The 15,964-nt window shown below is 34.7% G+C and overlaps 1 protein-coding gene across 7 annotated transcripts in view; it reads left to right on the top strand.

Moving 5' to 3' along the window:
- The window catches only part of LOC120523159 (glutamate receptor 4), a 488,284-nt gene that overhangs the window by 317,711 nt on the left and 154,609 nt on the right, over nt 1–15,964 (top strand). For all 7 annotated transcript variants that reach the window (XM_039744179.1, XM_039744180.1, XM_039744181.1 and 4 more), the window contains exon 4: nt 8,605–8,789. In XM_039744179.1, coding sequence (XP_039600113.1) covers nt 8,605–8,789 — 185 coding nt within the window. The remainder of the gene's footprint in view (nt 1–8,604; nt 8,790–15,964) is intronic.

Genomic DNA, 15,964 nt, shown 5'->3' on the forward strand with positions numbered 1-15,964 from the left:
TGTATTTTTTCTGGCCATGTACTATTTTTTCCAACATCTTGTCATTCAATATGTCATTCTGGATTTAGTTTGTCCTTTCTTTGGAGAAAGTGTTTGAGCTTTGTTTCATGGTAAATAAATGTTTATTATCTGTAATTTTTGTTTTTGTGTGCAGCCATCTTGGTTTATTTTTAGGAAACAATCACTTTGTGAAGCAGTTGTTCGTTTCCATGTTCATGCATCGCAGGGGTTACAACCCAAAATGTCATTAGCCCGACTCTATTTAAACCAGCATTGAACTAGAGGCTTTCTCCAGACTTATGGATATCTTTCAAAAGTCTTTAGTTTGTTTTTTTGTTGACAGTTTATTTCTGTGAAGAATCTTTAGCTTCGAATATTCGACTAAGGCTTTAGATTTACGTAAAGGTTTTGGTGCTTTGAAGTAGATTTAATAACTTTGACCCTACATGGTTTTGACAATGTTTCTTTTTCAATTTTCTTTAAATAAATATCTTTTGGCTAGCTATCAATTGTCCTTTTTGGCAGAACAGTTATGTTCTATAAGATTTGTGCAGAATTAGTAACTGTTCAGTAATGTTTTTTCTTGTAATTAGAGAACTTGTTCATTAGTTCTGCATGATTTAGATCATACTTGCCATGTTTGTTTGGAAGCTTTGTGCTTGCAGTATCTCCTACAGATGAATGATTTTCCCTCCTTTTCTCTAAGCAGTATTTAAATGGACCTTTTTTTGAATGATATACATTTTATAACACATAGTTGATGGCTACATTTAGCTGCACCACCACAATGTATATTGTAGTTATTCTAATAATTGACAATATTGTAGAAATCAATGGTCTTCCTAAAAATGTATCTCTGGAATATTGTAGTTATGGAAAAAAACTATTCATTTTATAATTTTCTTTTGCTAAGATATATTAATTTAATCAGTATTTAATAACAAAAATAATTCTTGATCTATAGTATGGATGCTCCAATTGTTTTTTTAGGGGCAATACCAATTACCGATTTCATATTAAAGAAATCAACAATTCTTATACCAATTCCAATGTATTTCTTTATTATTTTACTTATTTTGTTTATTTTCCTGCCTAACTAGCCATACAGAAGACGTATGTTCTATTTTGCAGTGGTATATATTAAATTGCAGACCACAAGTGTTATCTGACCATTTTTATTTCATTTTGTGCACCTATTTTTCATTCATTCCTTCATTTTCCACCAGTTATTTGAAGCCTGGTCGCAGGGCAACAGTCTTAGATGTGAGGCTCATATGTCCTTTTCACCAGTCACAACAGCTCATATTATGAGATCCCAAGGCATTCCCAGTCCATCTGGGAGACATAATCTTCCCAGCCAACTCTGGGTCTTCCCCGGGGTCTCCTCCTCCCAGCTGGTTGTGCCTATAAAACCTCCACATGGATACATCCAGGAGACATCTGTTTCAGATGCCCAAATCACCTCAATTGGCTCCTCTTGATGTGGAGGGTCAGCAGCTCTACTCCGAGCCTCTCCCAGATGTCTGCGTTTCTCCCCCTGCCTCTAAGGGAGAGCCCAGCAACCCTTGAGAGAAAGCTCATTTTGGTCACTTGTACCTGCAATCTCATATTTTTGGTCATTACCCAAAACTCATGACTATAGGTGAGGGTATGTGTGTAGATCAACTAGTAAATCAAGAGCTTCACCTTCTGACTCAGCTCCGTCTTCACCACTACAGCTCGGTGTAGCAACTGCATAACTGCGCTCACCACCCCACCCATCTGTCTAGGTCACAATCACTTTTCCTCTCACTTGTGAACAAGGCCCAGAGGAACTTAAACTACTCTGTTTGATGCAGTAACTAACCTCCCACTCGGAGAGAACAGTGTACCTTTTTCCTACTGAGAACAGTCCACCTTTATACTCCTACTTATTGTTCAGTAACTATTAAAAATACAAATTTTTTATATATTTTTTTAACTAATAAAACATGTACACAAAATATTATCCATATTAAATATGGAATGAAAAGAAACTAAAATGCTTCTCATTATTACAAGCCACAATTCTAATAAAATGTAAGGTGCTTATCAAGAAGAAGTAAGGCTAACATACTTAACTTGTTCATACGTAAAATATACATATTTGGCTTACGCTATGAAACTTATTGTTTACTAGATAGACAGATAGATAGATAGATAGATAGATAGATAGATAGATAGATAGATAGATAGATACTTTATTAATACTAAGCAGTGAGTGCAGGTTTATTAGTTCTTTTTTTAATTAAAAATGTGAGCTACTGTACTAAACATCAGCTCACTCACTGTTCACACTCAGACAAGGAGTGTCTATGTTAATTAGAGGACCAAATAAAAACATAAGAACTCAATAAATGAGCTTTTCCTAATTCCTGCCAAAGATATGTCCCTCTTTTCTTTCATGTGGTCAGTATATACATCTGCTGTTCATCTCCATGTGCAGGACGACTCCTAAGATTTCCTTTTCTCAGCTTATTACTCCACTTTTTGTGAAAGCCAATATTCCTGCCTTCACTTTCTCCTAAAATCTGACTGTCGGGTCTCTTTTTACAGGAAGTTAAGCAGCAACAAGACACATGCACATTACATAAAGGAGCATTACAACTAAATTACAGTGAAGCATAGAAAAGCAAATGCATGCAGGCATGTCAGAATATAGAATAGGAGGAAGAAGGGCAAAGCTCTCGGATATCAGGGGTTGAATGCCTGATACCAGGGGCTAAAGCCTCAGGAGCTCCTCCCAACAATGCCACTGATTCAGTGAGAAGAATGTGCCTTTTTTCTATGTATATTTTACTGTGCCATCTCACAGAGGGCATAGCTTTAAGGTAATTTTTCTCTGTAATTGCCTACACTTCAGCACATTAAAAAAGAGGGTAACATTTACGGATGTTCAGCAAAATACAAAAACTCTGGGACCATTTAAAGTGCTGCATGCATCATTTTCTGCATATGAAAACGTATTGTAGATGGTGCGCAGTTATTGCAAAGCACATTCTATTCTCTCTGAAATACGAATGTCACTGCAGTTAATCTCAGGTTCAGTGCTGGAGAATTGCTCATGGCCCCCATTAGACTCACAAACAGATAACACAAGCACACTCCTCCTCTGAATACTAAACGAGTTGGCAGATCTTAAACCGCTTCACACGTTAAATCCTGGATATAATTTACTTTCTTCATTGCCAGCTGCGAGTATAAGCAGTCTACAAGTGTTTGGATGTGTGTGTTTGCTTGCATGTATTTCTGAAGGATGGCTAATGTAAGCCTTAGGGGCCCAATTAGGCTACTAGCATAATTTCATCCTGCTCTCTGCCCACAAACTTCCCATTGTGTAAATAATTAATGCAGGCCTTTTTGTCTTAATATCACACATCTAAGAGAGGATTAAGCTGGCAGTTACTTCATATTTTTTATGCTTATTTATTTATACAAAATATGCTTGCACCTACATGCTCACCATTTAAATGATAACCCACTTGTAGCTAGACAAAAAATGTATTATTTCCACTCACTGCCAAAGCATGCAATTCCTAAATGTAAATTTTTCGTAGTACTTTAGAGGCATTTATGAGGACACATGTCTATCAAACAGCTGCAGCTGTGTTTTAAGTCCAAGGATAAACTGGATGGTTGTCGGAACGCTTAGGGCACTGCATTGCAGGGATGTCTAGAAGCAGGTCTGTCATGATCTTTTTATATAAGACATACAGGAATGGAAATACTATATTCTGAGCCTTGTCAAGAACCTAATGAAATATTTAGTTTAGGCTTTCTCAGAAATAGTTGTTAGCAGATGCTCCCTAAACCCTTTTGTTTGGACCAGTGAAAGATTAATTGGTAACTTTTGTTTTATGTAGTTGAACTTACCAGGAATGACAAGTTGTGAAAGATCATCCATGGCATATCAAATGGTTGTATTTAGTTTATATTTTCTATTATGGCTCTTGCTTAGTACTGATGCACGGTTGTAACATTTTAACATATGCTCTTTCTCATAAATATGGTCAGTAGCAGAATGCATAGTACAAGTTCTAATCTGTTTATGAATCTACTGTACTTTTTAAGTGTAGCTGCCAAATGAAAACTTTTTATACAGTGGATACTGACAAGTGATTTTGAAAAGTTATCAAACAACTACATTTTGTCATGGATGTAATATCTGCATTCAGTTAATGTGAGGTAACATTCCTACCTTTTACACTACTCAGATGCCCTAGTACCTAGTCCCAGTGTACTGACACCTTGTCCTGCTGTTGTTCCTTCCTTGCACTTCATGACTGCTGGGATAGGCTCTAGCTGCCCTGAGAACCTGCCCTGGATAAATGGATTAGGAAATTGGATACATAGATGGATGTTAAATGCCATATCATAGTGTTCTTGATGTATTAGTAACCATCTTGCTCATAGAACACATCAGATTTCAGAACATTTCCATGTATAGCATAAAGAAAACTTTTAAGCAAAAAAAAAAAGTAATGGATATTCAAAGTTCATATGTCATCTTTCAATAGCAGTGCACTTTTAGGTACTGTAAATGGTAAAGGGTGCTTATACTGTACACCTAATTAAGAAATGACATTGTTTGGAATATAACACTATTAAAATTTAAATTTTATATTCATTATCATTTTATCATAGACATCCATTTGTGTAGTCTTAAAGATAACTGGGCTCCATAATGTTAAAGGGCTTTCATACGTATAATTGAGAGCTGATCATCATATGACTGAGAATTGGTAGGTAAAGATCTACAGGTCTAATTTACAGTTGACAATGATCCAGTAGGCAAACACGTATGACTACATCAAAGTTCACTGTACATGACACCAGCACAACTAATTCAAAGATTCCAGGGCATCTCTTATCAGTGCTGAATACAGTACTTTCTGTCATAAATCAAGACTGGTTTAAGTACAAATAACATTTAGTGAAGACAATCTAGATGTATGTGATGGTCTTACATGCAGACCACAAAAACAAAAAGGACAATAGCCAGTCATTCACTTTTATTGTAGTTGTAAAGTACACCTTTAAGCTTAATTCATATTTACTTACAACTGTTTATAACTTGTATTATAATGTAGTGTGTTTATTTGTTTCTAGTTTAAAGTTGACACAAGGCTTTTAGATAATGAATAATTGCAAACATCTATGTCAGAAGAGTTTTAGTAATATGTAGATAAAATGGCTTATTTTTATTTAGATATTAAAAGTCGATGATGTAGGTACAGCAGTGCCTTTCTGTATTTAAACACAACATGACCCCCTTTAAGCATAAAAGGCACCCCATAGTATAATCCAATACTGACAGTCCTATTTGGGTATTAAGTGAACTTTCAGGCCACTTATAATCTACAGTATACAGGGTGCTGCTACAAGAATGACATTAATCCCTTAAATCTAATGTTGTGTGCTGCTGCCTGTGATATATGTTTGAGTTGTGAGTTGAAAATATACAAGATCTATTTTGGTTTTAAAAGGGTTTTATAACAGAGGACCTCAACCTTACAGCATATTTTCTCACCAAGAATAATGTCATAGAGTTTACAGGTATAAAAATAATACAGAAGAAGAAACAAAAAAGGGAGAATACAAAGTACCAAAATAACAGCAGAAAATAATACCCTGCTACTACAGTTAGCATGGCTGCCTTGAACCCCTGTCTACTAATTGATATGGATTTTCCACTTTCCCATTCTTGTTCCAAACTCTTCATGACTCAAGACTCAATTGCATTAATTTTTTGGCTGCCATAGTTCCTCATAGATGTAAACATTGCAGAGTGTGGTCTGAGACAGGTATACTGTATTGTTAGAGGTTAAAAGTTAAGGAAAAGAAAGTAAAAACTTTATCAGATGGAAAGTGTGCCTCATAATCGTCCATACCTGAAATGCTTCAATAAACAGAAGGTCCATTCACAATCACAATTTTACAAATTGCTGGTAAACAACACTAAAGTTTTGCAGTTCTGGTTTACCATTATGAAAATGAATGTAATAGCCATGAAACGATCTTGCACTCAGTTCAAACATTTCACCAGGAAATAGTTTATTTATGAGTATTTTTAACAAAATACATGTTTAGAGCATTGTCAACATTTAAATCTTTGCTGTTTGGGTTATTATGTACTGTACAATTATTACACACAAGTAATTTGAGATGTGTTCAAGTTTTGATATTGTGTGAGTTAAACCCCCATTGAAATCCACTAAATGACACATTTTTGTTGACTATCACAACAAACTATTTGGGGTGAGTAACAGATACAGAAATTGTTATTTTTGGTGGAGTATTCCTTTAAGTCTCAGAATTTCTTCTGCTATCACAGGTTGCCCTTTATTGCCTACAGGTAAGCCAGTAAGCAAGCTGGAGGTTAATAATTGGCTTCCTTCCAGTCCTCCCAAAGCACAAATTTTAAAAAAGCAACATAGTCCAAACTCACATGTGTTGCCATGTACTGGTCAGTTAGTGTTCTGTTTTATTCCTGAACTTCCGTGGCCTAGCTCTGAATTTGTTGCCTTTTCCTGATTGTCATGTAAATTTGCAACTCACCCTTAAGTGCTGTCTTTGCTCTCTCTCTCTCTCTCTAATGCCTTTCTCTGTAAAAACCCCTGTCCAGTACTAACCTTCTTCAATGGCAACACTGTCCCATCCACTCAACCCAAAAAAGCCAAATATCTGTTTTAAAATATAGTGGGAATTGTGATTATACTTCACAATTACATCATGAAAATTACTTTTTACCCCAAATATGATATCATACTTCTCCTACTTTTGAACGCAGTGACTATAAATCCGGAGATTAGTGCAGATATTTGCTAGGTAATCTTTATAGAATATCTTGATGTGTTGTTTATTGGCAGGATATCTTTTAATTATCATATATAATTTTCTCTACACAGTTAAAGCAGCATCATTATGTCTTTTACAAAGAGTCAAATTTGATGTGGTGTCTGTTTTTTTTACTAAATACAGAAATTGTCATTTTTTCTTTTTCATTTAAACCATCTCAGTATGTGTCTTACATACTACTTTCTAAAACTTTAAATTCTTCAGTTAAAAAAAATAAAGAGTATAGTAATAAGGAGGACTTTGTATTCGCATCTCAATGTTGATAATTTTCTGTGTGGTTTTGGCATTTTTATCTTATGTCTGTACGGGTTTTCTTTGGTACTACAGTTTTTCTGACTTCCTGATTATGTTTTTGTTGCATTAATTGTTGACCTTAAATTATCCATGTATGAGTGGGTCTGTTTGTGCTTGAGTGTACCCTGAGATGATTTAGAGAAAGCTGTGATACTTCCAGAAGTCCACATTTCTCTGGAAACATATGAACATTAAAAAATGGATTGGTAAATGGTTAGAAAGGGAATGCCAATCATAGCAATAAAAAATAAATAACAAAAAACAAGGTACTTATAAACACAGAGGCATTCCTATGGCCAAGAAACATACATTTATTTTAAGGCTCAAATAAAATACCTATTATTCTATAACTTCAATAATATAGTACGTTTTCTTTAATCTTACGTTGCTCTCAGTTGAATTTACTCAATTATGTGGTATTAAATTTAAAGAAATCACAGGATGAGGAAAAACACTGGAATGTAAAGTAACTGATGTTCAGTACTTTAGTCATGAAGATGTGCGACACTTTGACCACTGAATCCAAAGTCCAGTAAAGTAAGGTGTGTTCAATCAAGGTTTATTTTATGGAGTTACCCACCATTCTGCAATAAGTAATCTTAAAAAAATGGTTCACTCTTTGTTTTAACAGTGTTCATTCCCTTTATTCAACCAAAGAATTCATAAATCAACATTTAAAGATGTTTCCAAAAATAAACTATATACAGTATAAGGAAAATAGCAGATTGAAAGTCATCAGCATATCATTATAAATCAAAGCTTTTTCATTGTGCCACTTGTTAACAGTGCTAGATTTTACAAATGTAATACTTACTGTTTAAATGCTAATGTAAAATATGTTACCTGAGGGGTTAGTTACCAAGCTAAAAGAAGGAGGGATTTGTGACACAGTGTATAGATAGTTGCAAAATGAAGGTCAACACCAGTAGCAAACCCCTCATGTCTACTTTGCACTATTTATAAGAACGGAGCATGAAAATTCCTGTTTATAACTGAACACCCCTTGTAATATACATATTGTTTATTCACCTTATCCAAAATGATAAATCCAAGTACTGAGATGGAGACATAAAGTGAAAAAATAATAGAAAATATAATTTAAATCAATCAAGTATTCTATATGAATTGTAAGCTGAGATGTACAGAATATATAACTTGAAAATCGCTTACTGCAGTAGTTTTTCTCTGCAGATTATTATCTAAATGTCATATTTATACTGGTGAACAGACTATATAGACTCACGTATAAAAACACACTGGCACATCTAGCAATAATGATTGGTAGCTACTTTGTGGTATTTTTATATGGTAAAAAAGTTACTTTTTTCAGTAACAGAACTGTAGATATATCATTTTTAAACTATTTTATTTTTCATTCCTAAAAAATGAAGGGGTTACTTTTAGAAAGCATACTTTTTACTTTTTTTTATCCAGGTTATGCCATACTTCAAGCAATTATGGAAAAAGCCGGACAAAATGCCTGGCAAGTCAGTGCTATATGTGTGGAGAACTTTAATGATGCTAGTTACAGAAGACTTCTGGAAGACTTGGATCGCAGGCAAGAAAAAAAATTTGTCATAGACTGTGAAGCCGAAAGACTGCAAAACATTTTAGAACAGGTAAACTTGTTTATGTTTTTGAATGTTTTTCTTGAAATTTATTTACAGTACAAAAATTTCAGTCAGTTTAACTACTTAGACACATTTATGCAAATGTTACAGACCAAACACTTTTGGATACAAAAACAGATGAAAGGCGACATAAAGCACTAAATATTTTAACAGATGTATAGATAGCAAAAACTCTAATTAAAGGTATGCATTTTTTCCTTGAAGTTATCCAAGGTGTCCTTTCTCATACAATTCATCAAAACTTCATCCTGTACCTTAATAAATATGGAATATGTGTTATTAGCACCCAACATGAACTCATTAATGTGTACTTCTCATGCTAACTGTAAAGAGCTGCATAAATCAGGTTAAGTCTGTCTGATGTGAAAAAACACATTTGTCCATCCTGTAATTGATGGAAGACTCCCTTAATGGCCTGTCTCCCTCCTTGGATTCATTAAAAAAACAAACTAAACTAATTACACACTTTAAAATTTAACAAATGTATATATGAAACCAAACAAATTTAGAGACAGTTTTGAAAACATTCTAAGTTTCTAGGAACAGGAAATAACTCATTTATCTTTCTTGTTCAGTCAGTTAGTCAGTAATTATATAAATTTGCCTTCAGTTGTGTCTTAAATAATGTCACAAACACAGTTAGTCTTAGGCACACAGGAGGAGTAAAAGCAGTGGCCTGGAGGCTTAACATTTTTAGTGCAGTAAGGTACTAAAATAAAATGAAAGGTGTTTTTTTCTCAAATAAAATTTTAAAGCTGCAGCTTAAGTAAATAATAATCAGTGAATACAACAAATTAAATCCATACTGCCCTAAGCACATCCATCATTCTGGGTAGGTCTTATTAGACTGCTAGTACAATATAATACTATACAATTTATTTTTGTATAGCCCAAAATCACACAAGAAGTGCCGCAATGGGCTTTAACAGGCCCTGCCTCTTAACAGCACCCCAGCCTTGACTGTCTGAGAAGACAAGGAAAAACTCCCAAAAACAAAAAAAAAAAAAACCCTTGTAGGGAAAAAATGGAAGAAACCTTGGGAAAGGCAGTTTAAAAAGAGACCCCTTTTCAGGTAGGTTGGGCGTGCAGTGGGTATCAAAAAGAAGGGGGTCAATACAATACAGTACAATACATAGAACAGAACAAATCCTAAATACAGTATAAAAAATAAAAAATTTACAAATATGGAGAAGAATTTCACAGTAGATGATATCACATAATATGATTTGGATTTGCTTAGAGTCCTGAAAACCTCAGCCATCAAGCTGCCTCCCCCATTTGGCCATTCCACAGCTGAGTCAGCACTGGGCCAGCCAGTCCGATGAAAGAAACACCCTGTACCTCATGATATCTACAACCCTCCATCAGAGATGCCTTTACCATAGGCAGGCAAAACAACTTGGCAGGTGGGCCATGGTACCAAGTGCCACATTTGAGCCACATTTGAGTACCAAAAAGAGAACCCGAATAGGTGAGGGTGAGTAACAAATTATAACTATCGTGTTACTTATGTTTTAGTGCTAATGACTAACAACAGAGATGCAGTCTGTACAGTTAATCAGCAGCTCTAGTTAGGATATTCTAAACTGAAGTAGTGAGTCTTCAGCTGGGATTTAAAAGCTGAGACTGAATGGGGCATCTGTTATAGTAGCAGACAGACCATTCCAAAGTTTAGGCGCCCTGTAACTAAAAGCTCAACCTCCTGCTGTTATTTTATTAATCCTTGGAATCATAAACAGACCGGCATCTTGAGATCTTAATGTGTGCTCTGGTTTGTAAGTCATGATAAGTTCAGACTAGTAAGCTGGACCTTGGTCATTTAATGCTTTATATGATAAAAAGGAGGATTTTGAAATCTGCCCTAAACTTAACCAGGAGCCAGTGTAAGGATTTAAGAAGTGGAGTGATGTGTTCATATTTTCTTGTTCTTGTAATAACTCATGCAGCAGCATTTTGAAGTTGAAGTTTGAACATCCAGTGAACACAGCATTGCTGTAGTCAATCCTACTAGAAATAAATGCATGAATTAATTTTTCAGAATCCTGCTTATTTAGAAAAGCCTTAATTTCCCAACATTTTTAAGATGGAAGGAACATGATTTGGACAACTTTGTAATGTGTGCTTTAAATGACATGCCAGAGTCAAGTACTGTGCATTAATGATTTTTATATGAAAAAAAGTACACTTTTTTAAACAATGTTTAAAAATGTATTTACACTTGCACACACATAAAATTAAACAGCAGAGAGTGTAATGTTTCAAAAACTATAGTATGCATATTTGAAAGTGTATAGAATAACTTCCACAACTTTTATTACAGACATGATTGGAAAGAATTCTGCCTCCCAAATCATTATTCTAGCAAAATAGCCCACACAATAACTCTGCAGCTAACAGGGTTTGCAATGAGAGAGATAGTTGCTTTTTATTCATGTCCTTTCTTATGATATCCTTCATCACTGACTGTTTACACAGGCGGATAGCCAGGAGTTGGTTGATCGCTGCCTGCTTCCATGTTCTGTGTGAAATTGTAAGAATTTATATTGTTTATAGAGGTGGAGATGTCTTGCCGGGAATATAATAATTTGAGTGTTTCAATCATGTACAGTATATATGGAAGGAGCCAGTTTTAGCCTAGTTGTCTTTATCTGCGGCTTTCCTGCTTTGTAAAGTTTTGGTATCTTATAGCCCTTAATGGTTTGTCTATTTCCACTATGCAGAGTGCATAGAGCTTTGGTATTTCTGTTTTAAATTAATTATTTACTTGAGCCTCACCTTCATTTTATACCAATGTATTTAAAACCATTCATTATTCAGTTAAACAAGTTAGTTATTTGTTTGTGTTTGCTAACTTTAGTTTCAACTCCATTCATTATCTGCATTTGCATTCCAAAATTCCCTTTTGTGTATTTCCTTAGCGTATTTTTTTTTACCTTTTCTCCATGTTAATAGTAAGAATTGTGTGACTTAAAAATTGAATGATGCTTCTCTTGTGATCAAAAGCTTAAATTCTGTTTGTGATGACAACCTGTTTTATAGAGTGTAGCACTGGGAGATTTTGCATGTTCTTTTTGAAAGCTTTGGAAGCCTCAGTGAGTAGTTATAATGTTCTTCTGGTCTGCAGTTTATTTTTATATGAGGCAGTTTAAATGGTTTGTCCTCTCAGATATGATTTAGGTATGCCAGCTTAAACATGCAGATATCTCTGGAGTTAATTAAGATATAAATTCAGTTTTAAGTCAATTTGGGGTTTTTTTGTGATCATGATATCACGGTATACATTAATTTGTCATGAGACATTGTGTTCTTAAGTGAAGCATTTTTATAAATTAAAACAAAAATCTGTTGTTGCTTATTAAAATGGAGTCTATGGAACATTGATGCAAATGTAGAGAATGCTTTGAAAATTACAGAATATGTCAAGAATTAATCCTTGTTAAAATGACATTATCACAACAGTTTCACAGCCACTTTCTTTGTAGTACTCAATCCTGCTGTTAACCTTAACCTTAACACAATTACATAGGTTCTATTTCCATTCAATATTAAAAATACAGTACATTGTACACATTTTGATTTCATCTTTTCTTAGCTTATTAATTCTAGTTCTTTTCAAAATAGCTTTTAAGAATACTACTTTACAATTTTTATATAAACATGCTTATTTAGTTTAATAAGATATACAACCTAACATTCATTACTGCCTAATTTGCACTAAGCAAAGAAAGAATTTTTTTCAGTCTTACTTGCAGACTCACGGAAATTACTCAGTGCTCAGTTCAACACCAGTCTTGCTTTGGCTGTGATTTTTCTTTTTCTCTCTGTCTATTCTTCTCTTTTGGTCTTTGAGTACTGCCAGCACTTGTACGACCTGATTCTGTTATTATGCCAAGCCTGGTCTCAAGTAGATTGAGATTTGTTTTCATCGTTGAAAGATATGGATGTATGTAGTGTTTCGTTTAAGGTACTCACATGTACACAGAACATTTTAAGCTTCAGTACACAGTACTGTATTTTCCATCAGTGAACAGCAAACCAAGTTAGAAAAATTCACTCCCTGTATGCCACGAGTTTACAAAAGAGGGATAGCACAATGACCTTGCTCCGATGTCTGGAGATCACATAGAGCAATCTAACATTAAAGTGTAGTAGACTTATTTTCACCCATCCTAGGCAATATTTAGGCATAGTTTGGTTTTATTTTGCTTTTATTTGTTTGTGAAACATGGCAAAGAAAAGCTGAATGACAAAAATATTTTAACAAATAACCATAATTTGAAGAATGTAGCTCCAGAGATCAAGCTATTGGGTCAGACAGGAGTACCAAAGATGGCAGCTTAGGACCAGTTAGGTCCACCATCAAGATGACAACATTTTTAACAATTAGAATATTCTTCCTGTTTTAATCCCCAGTGGTATGTGAAGTGTAACTAGTTTACTTTTTGTATAATGTACAAACATATGCAAAACATGCAAAGCCGTGTTAATATATGTGAACTATGGGGCTTGCTGGATTATAATATAATATCATTATTATTTTAATATTGAAGTCAAGTCATTCTTTAACTCCAAGGCCACTTCATCAGACACCATTTATGATAAGATAAAAAAAAATTTTATCCATGATCTCTATTTGAACAAGTTGATTGGGCTGATCCAAGGAACTACAGTAGAACCTTGGTTCACGACCATAATTCATTCCAAAACTCTGGTCGTAAACCGATTTGGTTATGAACTGAAGCAATTTCCCCCATAGGATTGTATGTAAATACAATTAATCTGTTCCAGACCATACGAACTGTATGTATATATATATTTTTTTTTTAAGTTTTTAAGCACAAATATAGTTAATTAAACCATAGAATGCACAGCGTAATAGTCAACTTAATGTAAAAACATTGAATAACACTGAGATAACCTTGAACAACAGAGAAAACTAAAACTGCAATAGTTCGCGCTATAGCGCTATCAACCGCTGACTAAAAGCACTTTTTTAATGAGTTTTAAGCACAGGGAAAATAATGAACATTTGAAAAAATTCGGAATTTAATAAACCACCAAGAAAAATAACATTGCAACAATGCACACTACGAACAGATCGCTGGAAACAGAAGAGAAAACAAAATCAAGCCCAGTGCATTCTTTAACTGCCTTCCTACCTTAATGCGTGCAGCTCTTCTCTCGCGCTGCCTGTGTGTCTGCATCTCGGGCTGCCTCTGTGTGTGTGTGTGTGTCGCTCTCTCTCACGCTGCCTCTGTGTGTGTGTGTGTGCTCTCTCATGCTGCCGGTGTGTCACTCTCTCATGCTGCCTGTGTGTGTGCACCTGCACGCTGCCTGTGTGTGTGCGTCTGTCTCTCTCGCGCTGCCTGTGTGTGTGTGTGTCGCGCTCTCTAGCTCTCTCTCTTGCTCGCTGCACAGGAAATTCACAGGGAGAGACTCAACATGTACAAACCGAAAGGGAAACTGGCTTGTTCGTATACCGAGTGTGTGGAAGTGAACCGAGGCAAACATTTGGCGAACTTTTTGGTCGTAAACCGAGTTGTACATGTACCTAGACGTTCGTGAACTGAAGTTCCACTGTATAGGCCACAAAGTTTAACATGTATCACAAGTAGATTTGATAGAAGCAGTTGCTAAGGAAAAAAATGAGCATCACCTGTCAAGATCAAGTGTACTGATAAACTTTCTGTATGGATTCAGGTGAAGGAGATCTTATTTGCTGACAAAGATGATAGAATTCTGCCAGGTTGCAAAAGCATATGATCAGAGAGGTGCATATGATATTATTTATTTAGATTTACAGATAGCTTTTGATAAAGTCACCATGAGGGGGTAGTTACTGAGCTAAAAGAAGGAGGGATTTGTGACACAGTGTATAGATAGTTGAAAAATGAACTTCAACACCAGGAGCAAATAGTTATGGTAGCAGGATTTTTTTTCAAATAGGAGATGTTTAACATGTTGTCCCTTAGAGATCAGTGTTGGGGGCAGTGTTCTTTTAATGTATATAAATGATCTTGATAAGAATATAAAGAAGCAGCTGGTCAAGTTCACAGATGATGCTGGATGGAACTAGCAGAGCAAACTAGGTGAAATGGCAAGTAATCTAGTATCATCCAAATCATTGCAAAAGGATCTGGACAGAATTCTGTCATGGGCAGATTTGTGGCAGATGAAATTTAAAGTAAGTAAATATAATGTATTACACATAGGAAATAAAAATGTCAAATGTAAATACATGATGCAAGGTTGAAACTTGACAATAACATTTATACAATACAACATATGATTTACAGTGGACTCGTCACTGTCTACAATCAGACAGTTACAGAAGCTTACAGAAACTACAAAGAAGGGAAATAGTGTTTAGTTATATATCACAATGTGTAGAGTATAGGACAAGGGAGGCACCAATGAGGCCTCATCTGTAATACTGTGTACAGATTTGACTTCCATATTAGCAAAAGACAAAGCATTTAGAGAAAGTCGAGAGAAGAGAGACTAGGCTAATTCCAGGATTCCAAGGTTTAAGCTATGAAGAAACCTTTTCAGCTAAAATAAAGAGGGAGTAAGAGGTTTCATAATTAAACTTTTTAACATTATGAAAAAATTTGGTACATTGGATCCCACTTGTTACTTTAAATTAGGTTCTTAAACAAGAACACAGGAACAGAGATGGATTTTTTTTAAGAGTAGGTTTCTCACAAAGGTTAGAAAGTTTTTCTTCACATAGAGAACCATAGGAAAATTATTCTAAGTAGTTTGCTAGGGAGTGCTAGTTTAAGGACTTTGAAAACTCAACTTGATGTTATTTTTGTAAAATAGCACTTTTAAGCTTTGTTGGCCTGAATGGCTCGCTTTTGTAAACATTGTACAAATGTTCATGTATCATTTAGCCAAATTACATGTATAACTGGCATTAAAATGAGTAAAATCAATCTTCTTTTGTGTCAAGATTGTTTAAATAATTTTTTGACTTCTTCCTTTGTTTTGGGTTGTTCTGTGATAAGTCAGGGAGAATAAACTGGTGCTGCAATCAAATCTCTTTTTTAACTGTAAATTAACATATGCTATTACCATGATTATTGTAATAACTTTTCACACAATGCTCTGAAAAATCAGATGAATTATACATTTATTAAAGTTAATTGATTAAAAACACA

Source organism: Polypterus senegalus, chromosome 2 (genome assembly GCF_016835505.1).
Source record: "Polypterus senegalus isolate Bchr_013 chromosome 2, ASM1683550v1, whole genome shotgun sequence".
Taxonomy (NCBI): Eukaryota; Metazoa; Chordata; class Cladistia; order Polypteriformes; family Polypteridae; genus Polypterus; species Polypterus senegalus.